This window comes from Diceros bicornis, chromosome 13 (assembly GCF_020826845.1).
Source record: "Diceros bicornis minor isolate mBicDic1 chromosome 13, mDicBic1.mat.cur, whole genome shotgun sequence".
Classification (NCBI taxonomy): Eukaryota; Metazoa; Chordata; class Mammalia; order Perissodactyla; family Rhinocerotidae; genus Diceros; species Diceros bicornis.
The window spans coordinates 46021320-46042915 of NC_080752.1; the positions used below are offsets into that span (position 1 = coordinate 46021320).

A 21596-nucleotide genomic window follows, 5' to 3' on the forward strand; every position below is an offset into this window, starting at 1 on the left:
CCAGGCACACACCTCCTGGCTAACGCCCAAGAACTAGAAACTGGTCACACACATGACAGAGAATTCACGGCAAGACTCATACAGGTTCCAGTTCACCACACTAACAACTTACCTATGCACGATACTAACTTTTCTCCTGCAGTAAATAATGAAAAGTTATTGGCAGAAATTAGAAGGCAGCACTTCCTCTGAGGAATCTGTGCTCATGAGATGAGGCAAATGTGAGAAGAGAAAAAGAGCGCTGAGGATGAAGTGAAAGAAGAGGAGGAACCCCATTCTTCCCGGGGGACAGGAGGCAAATAATCATCTGCCTGATTTCATTCCTCACACCCAAAGGGTAGATCTTGATCTTCCCAAGCAGCCAATTTGAACTTGGGAAGGTTCAGATAAAAGAAGCCTTTTCCTATCTGATCCACAAGCCACTAAACCTGACCCAGGGTCAAAAGATCCAGAAGCCATTAGGTCAGTTTTGGAATGGCTAGTACTCAAGACTTCAGAGAAAAGGTCCAGTTTAGTCCCTTGATCTTCCTGACAGTGACTATAAAAATAGAAGATTCTCTTCTGGCTAAATTCCTCACACCAACCTTCTAGATGTGGAGCTGGGAGAAATCCAAATCAGCCTCTTAAATTAAGGAAGTTCATTTCACTTCATTTTTTCTGGTTTTTCTGTGGAATTAAAAGCTCCAGCCACACGTCAAGTGTCAATGTCAGTTGACGCATCACCTCTGACATGCCTAGAATAAAGCTAACTCCATGTGGATTCTGGTTACCTTAGAAACCACCTGTTCTCTTCATGCAACCAAGTTGACAATCATTCATTTAATGTCCACTAACATATTAAAGAATTATACTTGACACTTGAGGAAGCTGCACCAAAAATGAACTACTGTTACTCTAAAGGAGTTTCAGGTGGAATGGGGAAAATAGGCCAAGTCTCTGATACCTAGCAACAGATGTATGACAATGAAAATATTGATAACAAATGCTATAAGATAAAGAAAGTAAGACAGTTATGGAAGCAAAATTGTTAATATGATTTAGGGGAAAGAACCTCTTTTAAATGATTGCCAATAGGTAGTATTAGCCCACAAAGACTTCAGCAAGAAAATGCTTTGAAAAAGTACAAAACAAGTTGAGTTGGGAGAAAAGGAGGGAAGACAGATTCAGGGTGCCTCTCATGGCCTTCCTAGCTGTGTCTTGGAATATAAACCAGTCACAGAATACAAAATGAGGAAGAGCAAATGGAAATGCATCTTAAGACTCCTAGATCTAGAAAGTCGATATAAGAAAGAACTAGTTTTGAGAAAGGCTATCAAAGATGCTTGAGGAAGAATGATTAAGACTTAAAAGGGAAGAAGCTGTAGAGAGAGAAGCTGCTTTGGCTACAATTTAGCATCAGAGTGGTCAATGGTAATGAATCTGGAAAAGAAATGCAGATATAGAATTAACAGAACTTCTAATTTCCTGACAGGCTGGGTGTAAGAAGCAAAGCTATTCAAAGAGGGGCAAAGGTCATTCCATAATTAAAGCATAGCTAGCAAAACAAGAATGGTCCTACATATCTGATCCATTTTAAGGATTCTTGGGTACTGACAAATCGCTGTTCTCAGATCTATTCCCTAGTGACACCCCAGCTTCAGCTTTCTTTTTTTAATTCCTTCTCTTTATACATTTTTTTTTGTTTTAAACTAAAAATGGTGTTTTCTGGTAGACCAGTGAACTGAGATCTAGACTTCAGTTCCTACCTCACATTACTATCAATGAGTCCAAAAAAAAAAAAAAATCATTTCTCTATTTTTAAAGTTTAGTCTACATCTCCAACTGTGTTTGCTGAAATCTAATTGCAATAAAAGTGTTTTAAAATACTCTGTAATTAGTGCTGTGAATATCTAAAGAAACTAAACAGGCATGTATTGCTTTAGGGGGAAAAAAAAGAGAGAGAGATAGGAACAAGTTCCTCAAGCCAACTTACAAATCCTCCTTTTCTTAGACAGGAATCGCCCGGGGATGAGCTCAACACATACTCCACCATGCTAACGCCTAGTCCCCCACTCTCCGACCGTGGGGACAGTACAGAATTGACCTCACTGTTCACATGGAAACTCTGACCAGGTCTTCTCTGCACCATGATTGGCTGGGAAACTGAATGATCTACAAAAAAGATACACAAGCATGATACAGTGCAGCTAGAGGCTCAAACAAATTACGAGTGATGTCTCATGGATAAACCAATGACTGGGAATCAGGAAACCTGCCATGGTCAGTTGAGCCAAAAAGTCCTATTGTGTTTTCCCCTAAGCATAATATTCTACATAAGCTAAGGAAACAGAACACACCCCTCATATATCCAGGATAGCAAAACAATACAGCAGTTCACATATCTGGTTTATCTAGCTAAGAGGATAAATTAATGTTTACCCCTTTCAAGTAGCAGAATTTCTTTTTAATATATTTTATTGGTAATATTACTAAAAGAAAATGTGATTTTACTGCCCTTTTTAAAAACAACAACAACATAATTTGATCTTTTCTGATGACTCACTGTCATCTGAGGTCCCATTCTGTACCGTGCTGTAACACAGCACATCACCTTTTGGGTTTTCTGTCTCCTTCCTCCCTATCGTCTGTCATTTCTTTCTGCTGTCAGTATGTCTGTCTCTACAAGTTCTCCCCATCCCTCTTCAGGGGTAGTCTGTCAGAAGAGCATCGGTGCCCAGTGACTTGATTTGACCCAACCACATTTATAGATAGATTATCCCATACACGGTACACAGGGGCAAGGGGAGAAAAAAGAAACATGAACTTCAAATGGCAGGCATGGATTTTCTAATTCCAAGTATGCTGACAGCAATACAGAACAAGAAGTTATAGCTGGAAGTATGGTCATTTCAAATAAGACCATTGCCCTGGGGCTAGCACTTGAATAAAATACTGAAGATTTGATTTTGTGTTAATTATGTTTTAATAAATTACATCATATAAGCTCCTTCATGGCAATTATACTACAGGACAGGACATTGCTTGACATGCGTATGTCACTGATATAAAATTCATGACTTGCCAACTGCTGAGGAAAGGAGCTCTAAGACAGGCATAAATCACAGTACAGATGCTAGATCTAGATTACCTGATGTTCCCCAGGCACTGTCTCGCCATTGATCACCCAGGAATATTCCTTTTGGTCCATCTTTGCTGGATTCATCTGTTTCCCAAAACTTTTTACCTGGCAAGAGCTGCTGCAAATTAAAAATAATAGATGCTTTTAAAGAATTCATAAAGGATGAAAGTACAGCAGTCAACACTTTCTTTTAGACAAGGGTACTGAAGATCTCATGTGCCCTGCAGGTCTTTAATCACGGTGTTCTGACTATATAGATTGTGATCAGAGCACTACTGTATATCTGGTAAAAGTCACAGAGAGGCCTAAGGCAAGGGGGGTCCACAGATCAACTCATCACAATAGAGGCTCAGCTTAAATATCTACAATTATTCACTTAACCTATGCCAAGATTTTTAAAGGGTGGGTAAGGGGACTAATATTAGATCTATTAGCTAACTGTTTGCTAAGAAGACTCTTACTGAAAAAGAAAGTACCTATGACTACTAAAATACTTCTTCTGCCTACATGTGTACTGACCATACAAAGTTACTCAAGCTGGGGCATGAACTCAGCATGAATGCTAGCAGCAAAATTCACCTCCTTCATACACAGAGATTCTGTTAACCAAACCCTTTCATCACCAGAAAGAAAAAACAAAAACAAAAAAAACTTCCCAACCACAACATTAACCTATTCCAAGATCTCGGGAAGATAGAACAGCTATTCCTCCATTACTGGAAGGGAAATAAAATCTCCTAACCTCAAGTAATTTTAACAATAGTTAGTAATGCCATTAAAGTGACTTCACAAAACACTCCATGCTTCATAGAAATGCAGGTATCACTGGCCTTAAACCAATATGAGAACTTTAGAACTAGTTTCAACCAAAGCAATGCCTAGTACTCTTTAAGCAAAACACAATACAGTTGCACAAGATCAAAGCATCCGTGACCAGAGTTACAAAGTAAAATTCCACTAGAATCCCATTCTTCTTCATTCCGGTCATCAGCTTTACTCACTAAAATGTTCCTCTTATTTCCTCTTATTATGTTTTCATTTCAGCTGTTACTAGTCAGACAAGAAACTCAGAAGTTGGAAACAGTACTTAATCACTGTTTTTGAGCATACAAGAGCACACCTGGAGAGCTGAATGTCTCAGGGGAACAGAATAAAAAACCAGAAAGCACAAAACTTTTGTTATCCTCCTTGACAATAAAGGTTTATCTTTCTAATTTATAACCCATAACCCAACGATAGTGGAGGAATAACTCAACTTTGACCTTACTAAAATCAGTCTCAGCTTTCCACATCTAAACTCTGGGTTTCTCAGCATAATTTTAATCTAGCTCTATAAATCTATCTGGTATACATGGGTTACTCCCTGGACCAAAGCAGTTTCCCATACACTTTTTCTCTTTAGGCCCTAATTTGTTATTTTCTAATCCAACAAGATCATGAAGAAAGATCCACTTTGCTCTGACATGTAATTGCACAGATGCCTAGGTTTACTTGAAGATAAGCAGTTACAAGCAATCAATTCCTAGTGTGCCTCCTGGGTTCACTCTCTCAGGGAAAGAAAGACATAGCTGGTCTGTTAACCTGAGGGGATGAGGGACTGGATGGGAAGGAGAGCCAGACCATGGCTAAGCAGTAGAGTCAGGAAGCCCTGGACTAGACAACTCTGATGTGTCCTAGGACAAACCGCTGATCTGCCCTGGGCCTCATTCTCTTTGTACTGATGAAAGAAATAGTTTTCAGATTGTTGTGATGATTCGAGACATTGTTGATGAGTACGTAGCACAATGCCTGCCACATATTAGGTTCTCAATAAAAGCATTCAGTGGCATCACACCAAGGCAAAATAGCTGTAAATCACAGAAAAGACACTGAAAATTAACGTGAACTACTCAAGCACAATTCAAGAATTCTTGTTTTTAAACTTCTCTTTCTCCTTTTAGTCTCAAAAACACCCTCTCACAAGATTACAAATACAATTTTTTCCCTATTGGTTGTACTCTTTCCAACTAACATTCCAATTTTTCTGTATTTTGTAGGGAGTGTGAGCAAAGAGGAGTCCGCATCAGCTTCTCCTTTGTCTGCGAGAAGAAAGACTGTCAGCACAAGTGACACCTCATTTGTTGGTTAATTTTATTCTCCATATAATAGTTGAAAGAGAGCAAAGGTGATCAAAAAATATTCACTATGGTGCTTATCCCTCTCCACACAAATTTGGAAATCTTTATTCAAAACTCAGGGAAAAGCTTCTGTAAGTACCAGCCTCCATATGCAAATACAGTCTGTCAATAATTTGTCAAATTGCTTACTAAAAGCAGCAGCCCTTGAACTCAAGGCTTCAAAAATGACTTCTGGGATCTTGTCACCTTTCATCGTAGCTTGCCAGATTGTCATAACATGCAAAGCCAGCAAAAGCAGGCAAACATACAAGAAGCAAGGCTGCTTCCAGGCTAAATTCTCTCAAAAGGAAACAACAAGACAACAAACATGTAGAAAGGAGTTAAAAAGCGGAGATTCCACTTCAAAGTAGTAATAGATGCAACAAGTCTTGACTACACGCCAAAAAACTCAAGACTCTAGTCAGATACGAAGAGGTAACCGTATCTCCCACTACTAACAATAGGTATAAATATAAATTCTAAATAGATGCCAGGAGCAGCCCAAAAAGTACTAGAACTCCAGATGCTTTGGCAAAGTAGCAACAAGAAGGTCAATTAACTATTATCAATGAAAACAGTAGGGACTGAAAAAGCAGGTTTATAAGAGATAAAGAAAAAGGATGTGGGAGAAGAGGGTGGCAGCGTGCCCATTCTGGGAGGAAAAAAAGGTGGAACTTACAGGTTGCAAGCGTGCTCTGCAAATGGGAAGGAAAGTAAAATACTGAACCAAGGTACTTGGGCGAAGAGAAGCAAACTTGGCAGAGCTCTTCAGAGTCTCTGGATCTTACACAGAACCTAGCATTTCTCTCTTTCCTCTAAAACATACCCATCTCCATCCACTCCTAGGCTGTGAGGTCAGCAGCATCTGAAATGACTCCTAATGACCTCTGCCTCCTGGTACTCATGTCCTTATGTAATCCCCTTCCCTTGACTGTGGGCTGGACCTAGTAACTTCCTCCTAAAGAATAACACAAGGCAAAAGTGATGGGGTGTCACTTTCAAGATTATGTTACAAAAAACTGACTTCAGTCTTGCTTCTACTCCTCTCTTGCCCTCTTGCTCTCATCTCTCTTCCCCTCTTGCTTGCTCATTCTGATGAAGCTGGCTGCTATGTTGCAAGCTGCTATGCTGCAAGCTGCCCTACAGAAAGGCCCACATGGCAAGGAACCAAGAGAGGTCACTGGACATCAATTCATTAGGAATTGAGGCTCTCAATCCAATAATCTGTGAGGACCTTAATCTTGACATCAACCATGTGACTAAGCTTGGAAGCAGACCATTCCCCAACTGAACTTTGAGATGACTGTAGCCCTAACTGAAATCCTGTATGTGAGGGACCCTGAAATAGAGGATCTTGCAAAGCCATGACTGGGTTCCTGACCTACAGAAACTGTGAGGCTTAAACAACTATGTTGTTTTAAGCCACTAAATTTGGGGGTAATCAGTTATATAGCAACAGGTAACTGATACAGTTGTGAACAGATGAAGGAGTTTTCTTATATTCAAAACACTTCTTTAAGAGTTCGTTTCCAAGAAGTACTTCTTGTTCCACTTCTAATATCTAAAATCCAAGTGCTTTTGAATTTGGAAAAAATTTTGTCCATTCCATGTTCTCCCCTACTTTGTTTTATAGCCCTTCTGTATTAAAAAATTCTGCAAAATTAAATTGACTTAAGACACATTAAGCTTGCTGAGAATTAGTAGCAATCACATACTCAGGAGTCAACTAAAATAAAGACATTTAACTGTTCCAATCTGATCATATTAAAAGGAGCTACAATCTACTGAATTATAAAACAAAGTGATGATGAGTATCTAATTGTTATTTCAAATTCAACAGCAACCCCTCCAGAGGTAACATCATCCACAGCATTGGCTAAAACATCCTGGTTGGTCAACCCATAAATGCCAGGAGTTGTCAAACTTTCACTTAAGCCACATCTAATTTCAATCACCAAAAATTTAAATGCAACTAGTACATGAAAAGATAGTTACTGCTTACCCCATCAAGAACTTGGAAACAAAGACTGTTCTTTGACAGAACACAAAAGAACAGATCACAGAAGAGGTTTACAAAATTCACTTTAAAGAAAGATTAGGCAACAAGAGGATTAAAAGACTTGACAATTCTAAAGGAAGATAACGGGAATTAGGAATTGGTTCAACAAAAGCAAAGGAGACCCAATGATTCAGACGTAGGCAGTATTATTCAGTTGGCATGTTTAGGGAGAGGGTATATGACAAACAAGTCTATCCTTATAAAAGCAATTGATGCATCAGACTAGATGACAGCTTGATTATAGCAGTCACTAAAACATTCAAGTAACTTCCCTGGCTCAGACTCTGCTTACCAAGCAGCTTTCTTATGAGAACTTGGCTTCCTCCTGTAGCCAAGCATGCTGATCACTGGATACAATTATCCTGTCCACTTGAAAGTTACTATTTCCCCATATAAATTAGCAAACTGCATTTTGGGTTTTATACATTCATCTCTTATTCAGGTTAGTGTAGGTCGATCCTATAATCCAATCATCTCTGAATTAATTATCAGTCTCTTTCAAGACCTACAAACTAAGAACCAGGGCTCGGGAGGTCCTCCCATCCTCCCCAGCAATACAAAAGATTGTACACTTCCTTGTATTGTCCCATTAAATGCGATTCTTAATTGCCCCTCCAACAGTGTCTGTTCTCAAATCTTTGGGAGAAAAATGTGCACACTACTTATCCCGGCTTGAACCATAGGTTCGTAAAAGAAATGACTTAAAGAAATCAGTAAGCTTATTCATGAGGCTTCTGGAGAACAAAACAGAAATCAAGCACTGGTTTACAAGCAATGTTAGCCACTTGGGAAATCTCTCAAGTTTGTTACGAAACACTTTTTTGGTTTTATCATCTAACAAAAAAAAACAATATGCAGAGCTACACTTGCACAATCATCACATTAATTCTTACTAAGAGCCCTTTAAACAGAGGAGGAGACAATGAAGGGCTGAGAACGTCAAGAACCTCTAGGCTTCTTATTTTAGGAAGTAACATAATGGTAAAGCACACGAGTGCTCTGAAATCATTATAAAAAAAAAAAAAAAAACCTAGTTTTAAATCCAAACTGTGTGAATTTAACCTCTCTAGGCCTCAGTTTTCTCATCTATAAAATGAACTGCTATGAACATTAAATGAAATCGTGTGTAAAGCAGCAGCACAATGCTGAACTCAAGAGTAACCACTCAAAGAACTGGCTGCTACTATTATTTCAGAACAAAGTAGTAACAAATAGACTTCATACTACTAATGGCTAGTCAATGAAACGCTCCTGCGTACTTGGCTGGCAGCACCACCCAGCCCACGTCAGTGTAAATCCCATAAAATTAAGAGCTCTAACAAAACACTGCAAGAAGAACCACGATCACAGCTTTCCAGAAACTAAGAGGAGGCAAAATGATTATTAAGGACTGGACCTGTTTGACCAAGCCATCGGTAATATTTGCATAAGGGAGCAGCAGTGAGGTTTTCTGAGGGTCTCAACACTAAATGCACACTCCAACAAGTACTCTGTACTCAAGAGGAATGCAATAGTGGGTAACTGCTTACAGGCTCTCCACAGGCTGCACAGGGCTATCTCGCAGAGAAAGTGTGGCTCCTTAAGGAGTGCCCCTCACGGGGATGCTACAGCACTGCAGGCGTGATCAGGTTTGATCACGTTATCAGGCAATGCAGACTGCCAACACAAGCTTGGTTTCACTGGCATGTAGCCAAGGCAGGAGTCAAATACCTGATATTTTAACTGGCTGGTAAGATACAGCCAAAAAATCATTTTTTTTAATCTCTTAGTAAATATTCTCATTACATTAAAAGAATTTGACATCAACTCAGAGAAAGGACTGCTCAGAAGTGACTGAAATAAAGTATTATTGGTAAACACTGATAGTCACATGTTCTAGTCAGAGCTCTGACGCATGAAAATTATAATTCTCAGAAATACCTTCTCAAAATCTTAATGCCTCAGGGGATTTACTTAGCCCTCCATATCACAGAGGGTTGTTGTGAAATCAAGTGAGACAGTTATAAAGTGCTTTCATAAATACTATGAACTCTACCCATATAAGTTATTTCTAAAGCTTTAACAAGAAACAGTTTAAATATAAAAGTATAAATCAATATCTTTTACAAGGCTTTAAAAAAAAAGGTACATCCGTTCACTGTTAGGACAATTCTTTTGGCAAGGGTTCTGAAAACATATACATCAAAAGTCCAGTTCATTCCTGAGAATTTATCTCAGCAAAAAATCCAAAAGAAAAACAACCTCTACATTCAAAGTGTAAGAGCAAGCAAACTAGGAGCAAACTAAGTGTTCACTAAGGCCACTGTGGCGCAACACGTAATAAGCTCACCCAAAACAGCCATCACGACTATATGTAATACTTATAACATTAAATTTTAAAAGTAAAATACAAAATTGTACATGTAAGATTGCTTCCCCTCACACACCCTTCCTTTTTGGATCAAGACTGGAAAGAAAAATAAAAACTGAAATAGGTGCTTGTTGGTGTGGTGGGATTATGAATGACTTACTACAAAATATACTTTTATCATGATTTACAACTGATTTTCTAATAAACAAAAATTGAAATTATGGTGGCAAGGAATTCACTACAAATAAGGCATTTTCTCTTAGGCAGACACATTTCACTTCAACATAACTTCAAAGTGGCAACTTGAAGGAGAAAGCTCACATTGCACATTTCAAATATTTTTAAGCAAGCAGATAAGTTCCAATCCACTTTGAAAACTGTAGCTTAAATAGGGAATGCTGAAAATGTTCAATGGTCTAATCACAAGCCAGGTATTTTTGAAATTAAAAATAAGCAGGATGGACCTTGAGGGCATTATGCTAAGCGAAATAAGTCAGATAGAGAAAAACAAATACTATATGATCTCACTTATACGTGGAATCTAAAAAACACCAAGCTTATAGATACAGAGAACAGATTGCTAGTTGCCAGAGGCGAGGGATGGGGGGTGGGTGAAATGGGTGAAGGGAGTCAAAAGGTACAAACTTCCAGTTACAAAGTAAATTAAGGGGATGTAACATATAGCATGACGACTACAGTTAATAATAACTGTATTGCATATTTGAAAGTTGCTAAGAGAGTAAATCTTAAAAGTTTCCATCACAGGGCCGGCCCCGTGGCTTAGCGGTTAAGTGCACGCGCTCCGCTGCTGGCAGCCCGGGTTCGGATCCCGGGCGCGCACCGCTTCTCCGGCTATGCTGGGGCCGCGTCCCACATACAGCAACTGGAAGGATGTGCAGCTATGACATACAACTATCTACTGGGGCTTTGGGGGGAAAAAATAAATAAATAAAATCTTTAAAAAAAAAAAAGTTTCCATCACAAAACAAAAATCTGTAACTATGTATGGTGACAGACGCTAACTAGACTTACTGCGCTAGCTAGACTTACTGTGATCATTTTGCAATGTATACAAATATCGAATCATTATGAAGTACACCTGAAACTAATATAATGTTGTATATCAATTATACCTCAATTAAAAAATCCAAAAAAAATAAACAACCATACAAATAAACAAAGATGGTGTTTTAATTTTCACCTTCTGAAAGAGAAGGAATATGATCTAAATTTTCATTCCCATTTACATATCTACTAATTAGGGAAGTGTCCTGCATTCTTTTTAATCAGTTACTCAATACTTATGTGTAAAGATGATTTTTAAATGTTAAAACATTTTTGGGCCAGCCCCGTGGCTTAGCGGTTAAGTGCGCGCGCTCTGCTACTAGCGGCCCGGGGTTTAGATCCCGGGCGTGCACCGACGCACTTCTCCAGCCATGTTCTCCGGCCATGGTGAGGCCGTGTCGCATATACAGCAACTAGAAGGATGTGCAACTATGACATACAGCTATCTACTGGGGCTTTGGGGAAAAAAAAAAAAGGAGGAGGACTGGCAATAGATGTTAGCTCAGAGCCGGTCTTCCTCAGCAAAAAGAGGATTAGCATGGATGTTAGCTCAGGGCTGATCTTCCTCACAAAAAAAAAAAAAAATGTTAAAACATTTTTGTTCTCTGTCATTTAATTCAAATCACAAAAAACTGTCTAGGAATCAGCATGTACTATAGTTTTTTCACATTTCCTACTAGGCAGCATCACAGTCTAGCAACTAGTAACTACTGCTTAAAATTTTTAGCCTATGTGGCAAGATGGTTACTACTGAAAATAAGTTTCCATAATAAGGATGTCTTAACTAAATATCTCTTTTGGTTGAAATCTAATATACTCCTTTTTTAAAAAAACTTTAATTTTTTGCATAATTATAACTATGCAGTATATAAAATCAAGGTTTTTTTTTTAATTTTTCTCAGGTTATTAAGCACTTTTCATAAGCACTGTTAATAGTTGTATCTAATGTCCTTTAATAACACTTCCACCACTAAGGATGACATCACACAAATCACTTAGGCCTGGCCAATATGAGGTAATATGATCTTTTCTCCCACATCTGGAAAACCAATATTGCTTTTCTGCCTATTGAAAAAATAAAGTTTCAGCATCTGAAGTACTTACTGACATCAACAAGTAAAGCATTACTCACATACCCTGAAATGCACAGCCTGCATCAGCCACTACTGGAATAAACAAAATAACAGAAGACATTCTTTGCCCTGAAAGAAAAGATTAAAAAGAAAAACCTACCAGGAATCAAACTGATACAGTTACAAGGCATTTTAAGATAAGCAGGCTAACTGTATACCGCAGACTGTTAAACTGCACAACCTACTACACACAGATAAAGAAAGGAACAGTAACCTGGGATAGGACTGGTCAAGGAATGCCTGAAAGGAGGGGGAGACTTCAAAGTGAGGTGAGAACAAAGTAGAAAGGACTTTCCACAAAGAGCACAGGTAGAAATTAAAGCGGGTGGGGCAGTTGCCCATGAATAAAAAAGGACCCCGGCCATCCACATAAGGAAGCAGCAAAGAGAGGATGAAACAGCACAACTAGTCCAGTTGCCAGTGAGGTTCATGGAGCACCAAGGAACCAGACTCTAACCCAACAGGCAACAACTGGGAGAAATATCATAAAAATTAATTTTAAAAGATTAGTCTGACAGTCCTCCATAAAATGGGTGAGGAAAAGCAAATGGATGCTGAGAGGATAAGCAAAGAGTAATCTGCAGTAATCTAGGCATGAAATGGTAAGAGAAGGAACCCGTGGAAACGGGGCAACGAAGGTACAAACTTCTGTTTAGATGCCTCTCTCAGCTTTCAAAGCATTAAAAAAATCTATATAATTTCAAAAGCGAAGATTCATAACCCATTATGATGATCAAAAATGAAGTCACTAAGCATATGTAAGCCAGTCTATCACTGAATTTCTTTTAATCAGGAATCTATTCTGTAGAGTCAACTGAGTGCAAAGGCTAGATGAAAACAGGATCCAAGTACGTAAGAACATGGTGTTTGCAAGTTTAAGTCTACAAGCCTAACGGGTAAAGTTTTAAGGTTGTCCTGAAGATCCACTGCGGGTTGCTGGGGAACAGTAAGAGCAAAAAGAGCAATCAGGGCCGGCCCCGTGGCTTAGCGGTTAAGTGCGCGCGCTCCACTACTGGCGGCCCTGGTTCGGATCCCGGGCGTGCACCGACTCATCGCTTCTCCGGCCATGCTGAGGCCGTGTCCCACATACAGCAACTAGAAGGATGTGCAGCTATGACATACAACTATCTACTGGGGCTTTGGGGGAAATAAATAAATAAATAAAATTATTTAAAAAAAAAAAGAGCAATCAGCTAGAGATAAGAAGAATTTGGTAGCTCTTAGATTTTAGGACAACCACAAACTAGAGAGAACTGCAGTCAGTTCTTCAATTGATGACCACTGTTAAATTCCAAAACACACTCTCTTCAAAGAGCACAGAGGTTTCCCAGTTTATTACCACACAAAGTACAACAACCATTAACAACTTCATCCTTGAAAGGAAACCCACAAAAAATATTGGTTGTACTTTTATAAAGCATGCCCTTCCAAAAAAATTCAGAGATACTGTTAGCATCTCAATCTCCATGTTATTTTGTGATCAAGTAACTTGGGGCAAGCTCCACATTCATCCTTTCTTCATTGCACATCCTCTCCTGAAGCCACTGAAAGTAAAGTTTTCTTTATACCTTCCCACTTCAAGTTATTGGAACAGAGCCAGAAGAAACTTCTTTTCTCTGCTATCTTTTTAAAACTTGATAGACTGACAGTAACTACGTTCAGAAAATGAAGAAATGCCCAGCGTGAATCTACCTTTTCTCCAGGATATGGGAACAGCATGTTACCTTGGCTACCTATAAGTTACCCATAAATAAGGTCATTTGTTTTTATATATGTATAAACTATATGGTTTGCTCTACAACATGACCACATTCGTGGTATACTAGGTCTAGACATTAATAACTATATAAATAATTCTTGCAATAGTACCTAAGAGCCCAGTGTGCAAAAGATAAGCCTCCAGATTACTTAGGAAACCTGACAAGTTCATGAATAAAACCATGAAAACATATAGATTGCTTCATGACCTGTCTCCCTCACATCCCCAAAGCAAGAAGCAACCAGCTCAATTAAGAGAGGAGAGAGTCCTTTGCCTCAAGATGGGACCAAATACTCAAACCCACCCACACACCTGGTCAGCCTCAGGGTATTTTTAATTATTAAATTAACAGGACAAGGATCTCAGGATGCTAGATATGGACAAGTTCCCCGTTTCAGGAATTCCAGGAGACGAAAATTTCATAGATATGGCTACTACGTATACAGGGAAGACCAATACAGAAAATAAACTACTTCCTCTACCTGCTTTGCTATAATGAGAACCACAGAATTAATCAAGAGACAATGAATTAACTTTGGTGTTCTGGTTCCTCATTAGTAAAACAACAGTAAATGAGAGAATTACACACAACATGCTTAATAGCAGCTTGAAGAAGAAATATAACAAAAGTAATTCCAGTCTTCTAAGCAGCATTATGTCTTGTTGTATATATATAACGAAGATATTTCGATGCCCCAGCAGATAGCCCACAGAAAGTATCCTACTGATCTGGTCACAACTATATTAAACAAAAGATCCTTTATAATAAAATGTCTTTATATCAGATTCAACTTGGATGATAACAGCATTGCTGATTTACTATTCGTCTTATGTACTCTTACAAAAGTAATTATTGAATGGTTCAAAAACATAAAAATTTGCACAGAAGGCTGAATAAATGCCTTTCAGTTTTGTCTGTTCCTCATACTCCCCTTTACACCCCCACATGCCTGAGGGTGGAAAAGCAACCTGAATAGAGAATACAGGCAATAAATATTTACCAAATTGAACTGAGGTCCCTTGGGGGGAGGGCAATACCAACTTCTGAAGTGAAAGAGAAAACAAAAAGGAATCCATACTTAGAAAAAAATATTTACTAGTATAAGATTCATTCAACACAATATATTAGGCATCCACTGTTTACAAAGTACATTATTAGCTGAAGCCCCTGCCCTCAACAAACTTGTGTGCAAGGAAATAGAAAAAATTTACACAAATCACTATATATAAAATAAATTAGGGCCATAAGAATGATACAAATAACTTGCTACTTGAATTACTCTCCACAGCTACTGGTTGGCGAGAGCAAGAAAGCTTTTACAGAGGAGGTGATAACCGAAGCTGGATTTTAAATAATGAGTAGACGCTGGACATGCAGAAAAGAACAGCAGAAAAACTTCAGGATTTGGAGTGATAGAGATCTGGGTTCATTCAAATAGCTGGCTCAAGATTATGTTAGCTTCTTGAATCCTTTTTTGCCTGATCTATAAAAGGGCATCAGAATATTGCAGGACTACTGTGAAGATTGTAATGTATATGAAGTGATTAGCACAGTACCTGGAAAATCAAACATGCTCAATATATTGCAGCTATTATTATTTCTGAGCCTAATGAAATAGAACTTGAAGTCTGTCCACTTCTTGACACTTATGACCTTAGCTGAAGTCACCTGACCTTAGGAGTCATTTTCCTCATATAAAAAAACGGTACTCTCTCTCAAAAATCTGTTTGGAGATTCACATAGGTAATGAAATCAATGCCAAAATGTTTTACCCTCAAATAAACCATACTGATGAGCATGAAAAGAATGAAAACATTTTAGCCAAAGGAGGATAAAAGGAGAGAAGTTGAATGAAGATGGATTAAGCAATATGTGGATCGGCTACATCCTGCTGCAAAGGAGCATGTTTTACTCCATTCGAACATTCCAAGACAGCTCAACATACACAGTAGTAAGTCAGCCTGGTCTTCCCAGAGCAGGAGAGAAGACAGATATTGGAATGAGTGGGGTGCCACACAAGTCTCAAAGTGAAAGGACAGAATTGGGAACCAGGTTCCAAATGTCAGATGCATCCACTATTCTCAGGGTTAGATGACACCTTCTTATCTTGTTCCTTAAAATGTCCAATCCCAATCCCAAAACTATTATAAGATCCCAGGAACTTCCCCAAACAAGACTCATGAAAAGATCACTTCACTTCTAACACAGTCACTAACCTAATACAGGAAAGCCATTAACTAAGATCTCGTTCTCCCAGGTCACTTGGCCTGGCTAGCTGTTTTCTCTAAAGGAAACATTTCATTTTAACAGCAAGATGTCAAAAATGCCCAACAACCAAATGGTTTAATACAAAGTTAATGGAACTAGGCAGTTTTTACAATTCCTGTCTGTACTCAAAAGCTAAATTTTGGAAAAAAGGGATTTGTTACACTGCTTAGTCAGATATTTTATATTAATACCCCACAAGGCTTTATTAATTTTTCCTCCCTTCTGCAAGAAAGGTTGTATGATCTTGCTGGCAGATAATATATCTCCTTTCCAAAATTCAACTCATTTCAGAGTCAAATGAGTTACTCTTATGGGACACTAATTGTAAGGAACTGCCAGTGTGAGGTAGCCCTCCTAGGGCTGTGAATCCTAGAAGTATTTTTAGCTACCCAAAAGCCTCCAATTCTATGAGACATTCTATTTGCCAGGATGGAAAGATATGGAAAAGAATTTAACAGATTTGGTATCCACAATAGGCTCCCACTTGCCCTGATTTCAGAATTACCACCTCATGAGCCCTGACAGACACTTCAATGTCTTAGGCAGCTGCAGACCAGTGAATGAGTCACTTAGAGAACCCAAGGAAAAGTTACGGAACCTCTACATCACAAGGAGGAAGTTACTCTAAAAAGGCATCTTTCAGATGCCCTCGGGCATATCCTAAAAAGCAGAACTATTCTTTTTTTCTATCTTTTTAAAGACAGAAATAAGGGCAAACTCCAAGATTCTTAGAGTTGAAAGGGTCCTGGGAAACCATCTAATCCAACATCTTTGTCTTATAGATGGAAAAAAATCAAAGTCTAAAGAAGATGAATGTCTGAGCCATGGCTAGAAGCTGTGGCTTCAGGATTCTGGTCCAGTGTGATCTCTATCCCACCAAATTATACCTTTCCTTGGGTTAACAGCTCTCCAAATCACTATCAAATTCCTCCCTCTACAAGCCATTCTGCTATCTCACATTTATGGATAGAATTTCTTTGTAACATGTCATGAGAATCTGCAACTACATTTTAAATATAACTCACTTTATTCTACTTCCAGGGACCATGGTAGGATTCATTATTACTCCACATACAGGAGCACTTTCCCGATTTCCTACTCAGATTTACAAACTTGTCTATGACCAAGGGTAAGTTTTTCTATGCTTCAGTTTTCGACAAAGATGAAGGGCCACATATCTAAATACATTCCATTTATTCCAGAAATAAGCACTACTATCTTAACGTCCCTGAAAGTTATCAAGTTTACTACATGTAAAACACTAAGGAATCTTAAAAAGAAAAAAAGTCCCTGGTTTTTAAAAGTCAGAAAACCAACTATGCAGAATAAAGGTGCCTTTTCTGTCAAAGGCTCTCAAAGTACTTCCAATTAGAACCGCTCTCCTCTTTGCAAATCCGTTCTCTTTAGCACATGAACAGTAATAGCGCTGCCCTCCTACAGGTGGAGCAAATAAGTCAAGCAAGATCATAAACCAAACCAATGTAGAAACAGGTCAGCGAGCCTTCCTCTGCACTACAAAGATACACTCGAATACTCAACAGACTAAGCTTTTCATATGCAAATAAAAGCAGCAGCTCAAATATGTGCCTTTAAACTTTTCAGGACTATGACTTTAAGTTGAATGAAAGGGGCTCACCCCCTCGTGAAAATAATTTGTGGCTCTAATCTGAAAACATTTTCCTATCTTCTTTATGTTGACTTTCTAGAATAGAAGGCAAGTATAACACTTGTATGTGAGTCCTTCAGCTAAGAACAACTGCACTTCAGACAGCCAGCAAGGTCTGAAGGAGATATTTAAGTAGCTACTTAGCAAGATTTCTACTAAGAAATGCTCTAAACCTTCCAAAGTGACACCAAGAGTATAGTGGTGGCTTTGATGAAAAAAATGTAATAACAGCCAAGCAGCACTTTTACTAGAGATCAATCACTTTGAATGGATCCAATTCTCTTTGAATTCTAAAGATTCACACCTTCTTGAACATGTATATTGTTTACCGTAATGAGGACTCACACACACACACACAAATATACAGAAAATAATTGCAGCAAAAATATACTGTACCTAGCTTAATTTTAATTAGAATTTTTAATTTCTAATTTCCATGCAATTTACTTGGAATTTTAGTGTTTACATGGGTAAATACTATATTTATACACATCCCCTCCCAGAGACGTTTTATTGCTTAAAGGGAAAGAGATTTAATGAAGTTAAACTAATTAGAAGCTGTGCTTTTTTATTTTATTATAAAAGCTTATTTTCTTCATTTCTTTTGTGCCAGTCTCCCTTGTATCACTGCAAAAAACACTCTCCCAACCCTCGCCTATCCAAATCCTAACCAAATTAGAAGACGTTTCTCAAGTCTTATACCTCCCTCCATTCAACTAATCTCAAACTAGTCCTGCCAATACTGATCCCTCCCTTCTCTGAACTCCAACCACACATAGAAAAATCTGTTCCCTCTTTTTGTCATGTGTATTCATTGCTTCCTCAATTAGCTAAACAAAGTTCCTTGAGTACAGAAACCTCACTCCATACATACTTAGTTTGTCCCCTTTGTGCCTAGAGACTGTGTTACGCTTTCAAAAAATAGCTTTAGTAAGTATCTGTATCGCGGGGGGGGATGTATTAAGCATTTTTTTTTAAAGCTTTAATGTTTTGGAGAGGAAGCCAGGTCAGAATGCCAGCTCCATCACTAACTAGATGTGTGAGCCTGGGAATATTAATTCATCTTCCTTAGTTTTTTTCCTTATCCAGATAATAGAACCATCCTGATAGAGTTATTGATGAGATAATGAATGTAAACCCCTTAGCATCTGTCTAATAGATGGTCAAAAAATGGTAGCTGTTATTATTCCTTTGTGAATAAATAATGAGGAAAGAAGAAGGAAGAGTGACGGCGTTAGTGTTGACGTGTACTGTTTAGTTATGCCTACATCCACGTCTAAAGAATTATATACATGTATCAAAAAATGGCATTTCTAACAAAAATAAAGGGTAAGGTTTGGAGACTCTTTTAAAAAGGCATTTCTGGAAGAAAAAATTATTTTAAAAATATTTTTAAGTTGTCATTTAAATAAAATTCACTTTCTACTGATCTTGAAAAAAAGGCATTTCTGGAAAAAATGATTTAAATAATATTTTTGTTGTCATTTAAATAAAATTTACTTTTTATTCAATTCTGTTCACTATTCTTCAATTAGAATTAAGCCTTTAGCAATTATGAAGTGCTGCTTACAAAATAGCAACAAGGCAACAAGGCATTATTTTTATTTTGTATAATTAATTTTTTAAAAACCTAAGAGTAGATTTTTGCTGGAGGTTTTGGGACCAGGTTAGGATCACAGGAGTAGGAAAGAAGAGAAATGTGGTTTCCCCCTCTATACCTAATATCAGACACATCTGGTAACTTCCTGTTCAATCTTTGCTCCAGAAGTTAACTGACAAAATCTTTCACCCAATAACCATATAGGGCTTCTTGACGTGTTTCAATGATATTAGGCAGGCAAAGGAAACACAATGATACCTATCAATCTTCTCTCAAAGCTCTAAGGGAAAAACAAAAAGAGGCCAATAAGTCATGAACCCAAGATGACAGGACACTGGACTCTGACCACAAGATGATTCAGAAAGTTAGGAACAAAATCTTATAACAAAGAAAGCAAGAATCTCAGGACCAAAATAGCAAGAATTTAACTATTTAATGCCTAACCACAAAGGCAGTCAATGAATACTTGTTACAAATCAGGAGAGAAATTATCTTAATTTTGAATCCTCAGAACCTAGCACAGTGCGTAGATCAAAGTGTCTAAATCAAAGAACAAGTGTATTTATTGAATGGTATAAATGAGAATCCAGAATATAGCTATTCTCTCTCCTTTAAACCTTAAAATAGATGTGGGAGATTTAAATATTAGGTATACAAAAAACAAAACAGAAGAAAAAACCTAAGGTTACTTTCCAGAACAAGACAATCACAAGCAAACGCCTCCATCTGTGAACGTGTGACATCTTTAGCAATTAATTCAAACTGTTATGTTCTTATGGCCAATACATTCTTATTTTCAACAACTAGAATCACCAAAAGTCAGCTAAACTTCATCTATACTCCCCTTTCTTTTCGAATTATAGCAATCTTCCCTATCAATATAATGGATGATAGTAAATTTTGTTTTTGCAGATTTTAAACATTACAAACAAACCAAAATTCTTGTTTCTGAATTCTATGTATGTAAGGGATGACAGGCTCACGCATCTACCATCTGGAATTATTTCACAGAAACCTAACAACTTCCTCTTCACAATGGAGCTCTAAATAACTTCCTCAAAAATGGCATACTCTAAAAATAAGTTATTGACATATTCTGATTAGCAGCCAATCTAGGACTCCTTTCCACTGCAAAAGAACCTAGCAACTGGAAAATGAGGCAAAGGTAAGGACATCTGATGCATATACAATTATTTTGTAAAATTTTAACGCCTCAATTTACAACTGACTGGTTAATAGTCAATAATCTGTGCTCATATTTTGGTTGCTTTGTCTTGTTTTGAAGACATCAGGCTAAAGTTAATATTATTCTTCTAATGAGATTGTTTTAGCAAAATTCTGCAATATCCCATTCCTATTATGAGGATGGCAACAAGGAAGAAGCAAGCACATACTTCTGGAGACTAGGTTCAGACAGATTTGATGAAAGACAGCTCCAACCTTCCCTTAAAAACAGGCCCATTTTTCTGACACACCAGTTCACTTACCTCTCCCATCGCTCTTCCCTCCAGAGCAAGTGCTTGAAAATCATGATTCAGTTCATCCATAGAACGTACCTAGAGTTCAGAACAGAAGAGGGAAACGTCTCAAGTCAGCATCTTGAATTTTACATTCACATTAAACACAACTGAAAAGCGTTTCTATGTTTACTTTCAGATATTGACAAAGACAACAATAATCAAGTGACTGAGATTAAACATTCACTTACCTTTAACCATCACGGTTCAGCAATGATCCCTGCTTTCTCCCCTCCCATTCCCTTTTGTTTTCAAAACACGAAAAACACATAATCCAGAAAAAGAAAAAGCAAATTCCATCACATGAGAATTCCATCACATGAGAACTGTTAGCTATTTTCATACATTTTAATTTAATAAGTAAAGACCAACATGCTGAAGGGCAATGACGTATGAAGGTGATTATGTGACCTAAACCTGGCTATTGAGGCCAAGACCACAGAACTTGTCTCCAACTGTGAAGAGTAACTATAAACTAGGGGACTCATTTGATCCAACCCAGTTTTTATTTCTTTGGTAAACCTCCAGGAAAGGCACTACAAATTACATAACAGAGCACTCCAACATTTCTCCATATTGGAAGATCTCTGAAGACTCCTAGAATCTCAAAACCTGGAGAAAAAACAAATAGCACATATCACAAGACTCCCTTCAAACTTTACCTATCATTAAATGTACTACTCACATCAAAACAATCTTTCTAGGCTTCAACTAACTTATCTCCAAGGTCATTACTACATGGTAATATTAAGATCAAGGTTGAAGTGTGAAATAAATTATTCTAAACAGTCATAATTCAAAAACCCTCTGTTGTCCAACAGTCTAGAGGTCCTCTCAGTTACGAGCAGCAAGCCATCTCTGCTGCCCGAGGCTGCAGTACAGTCCCTTGTTTACTGAAGAGGAA

General features: G+C 37.9%; 1 protein-coding gene across 15 annotated transcripts in view; it reads right to left on the minus strand.

The window, feature by feature from the left end:
• PUM1 (pumilio RNA binding family member 1) overlaps positions 1–21596 on the minus strand; it is a 129299-nt gene that overhangs the window by 70246 nt on the left and 37457 nt on the right. For 10 of the 15 annotated variants that reach the window (XM_058553488.1, XM_058553485.1, XM_058553484.1 and 7 more), the window contains exons 3-5: positions 20663–20731; positions 3128–3236; positions 1973–2151 (exon numbers count right to left, since the gene is read on the minus strand). In XM_058553488.1, the coding sequence (XP_058409471.1) occupies positions 1973–2151; positions 3128–3236; positions 20663–20731 (357 nt within the window). The remainder of the gene's footprint in view (positions 1–1972; positions 2152–3127; positions 3237–20662; positions 20732–21596) is intronic. The other 5 variants (XM_058553489.1, XM_058553490.1, XM_058553486.1 and 2 more) reach the window with 2 other exon arrangements.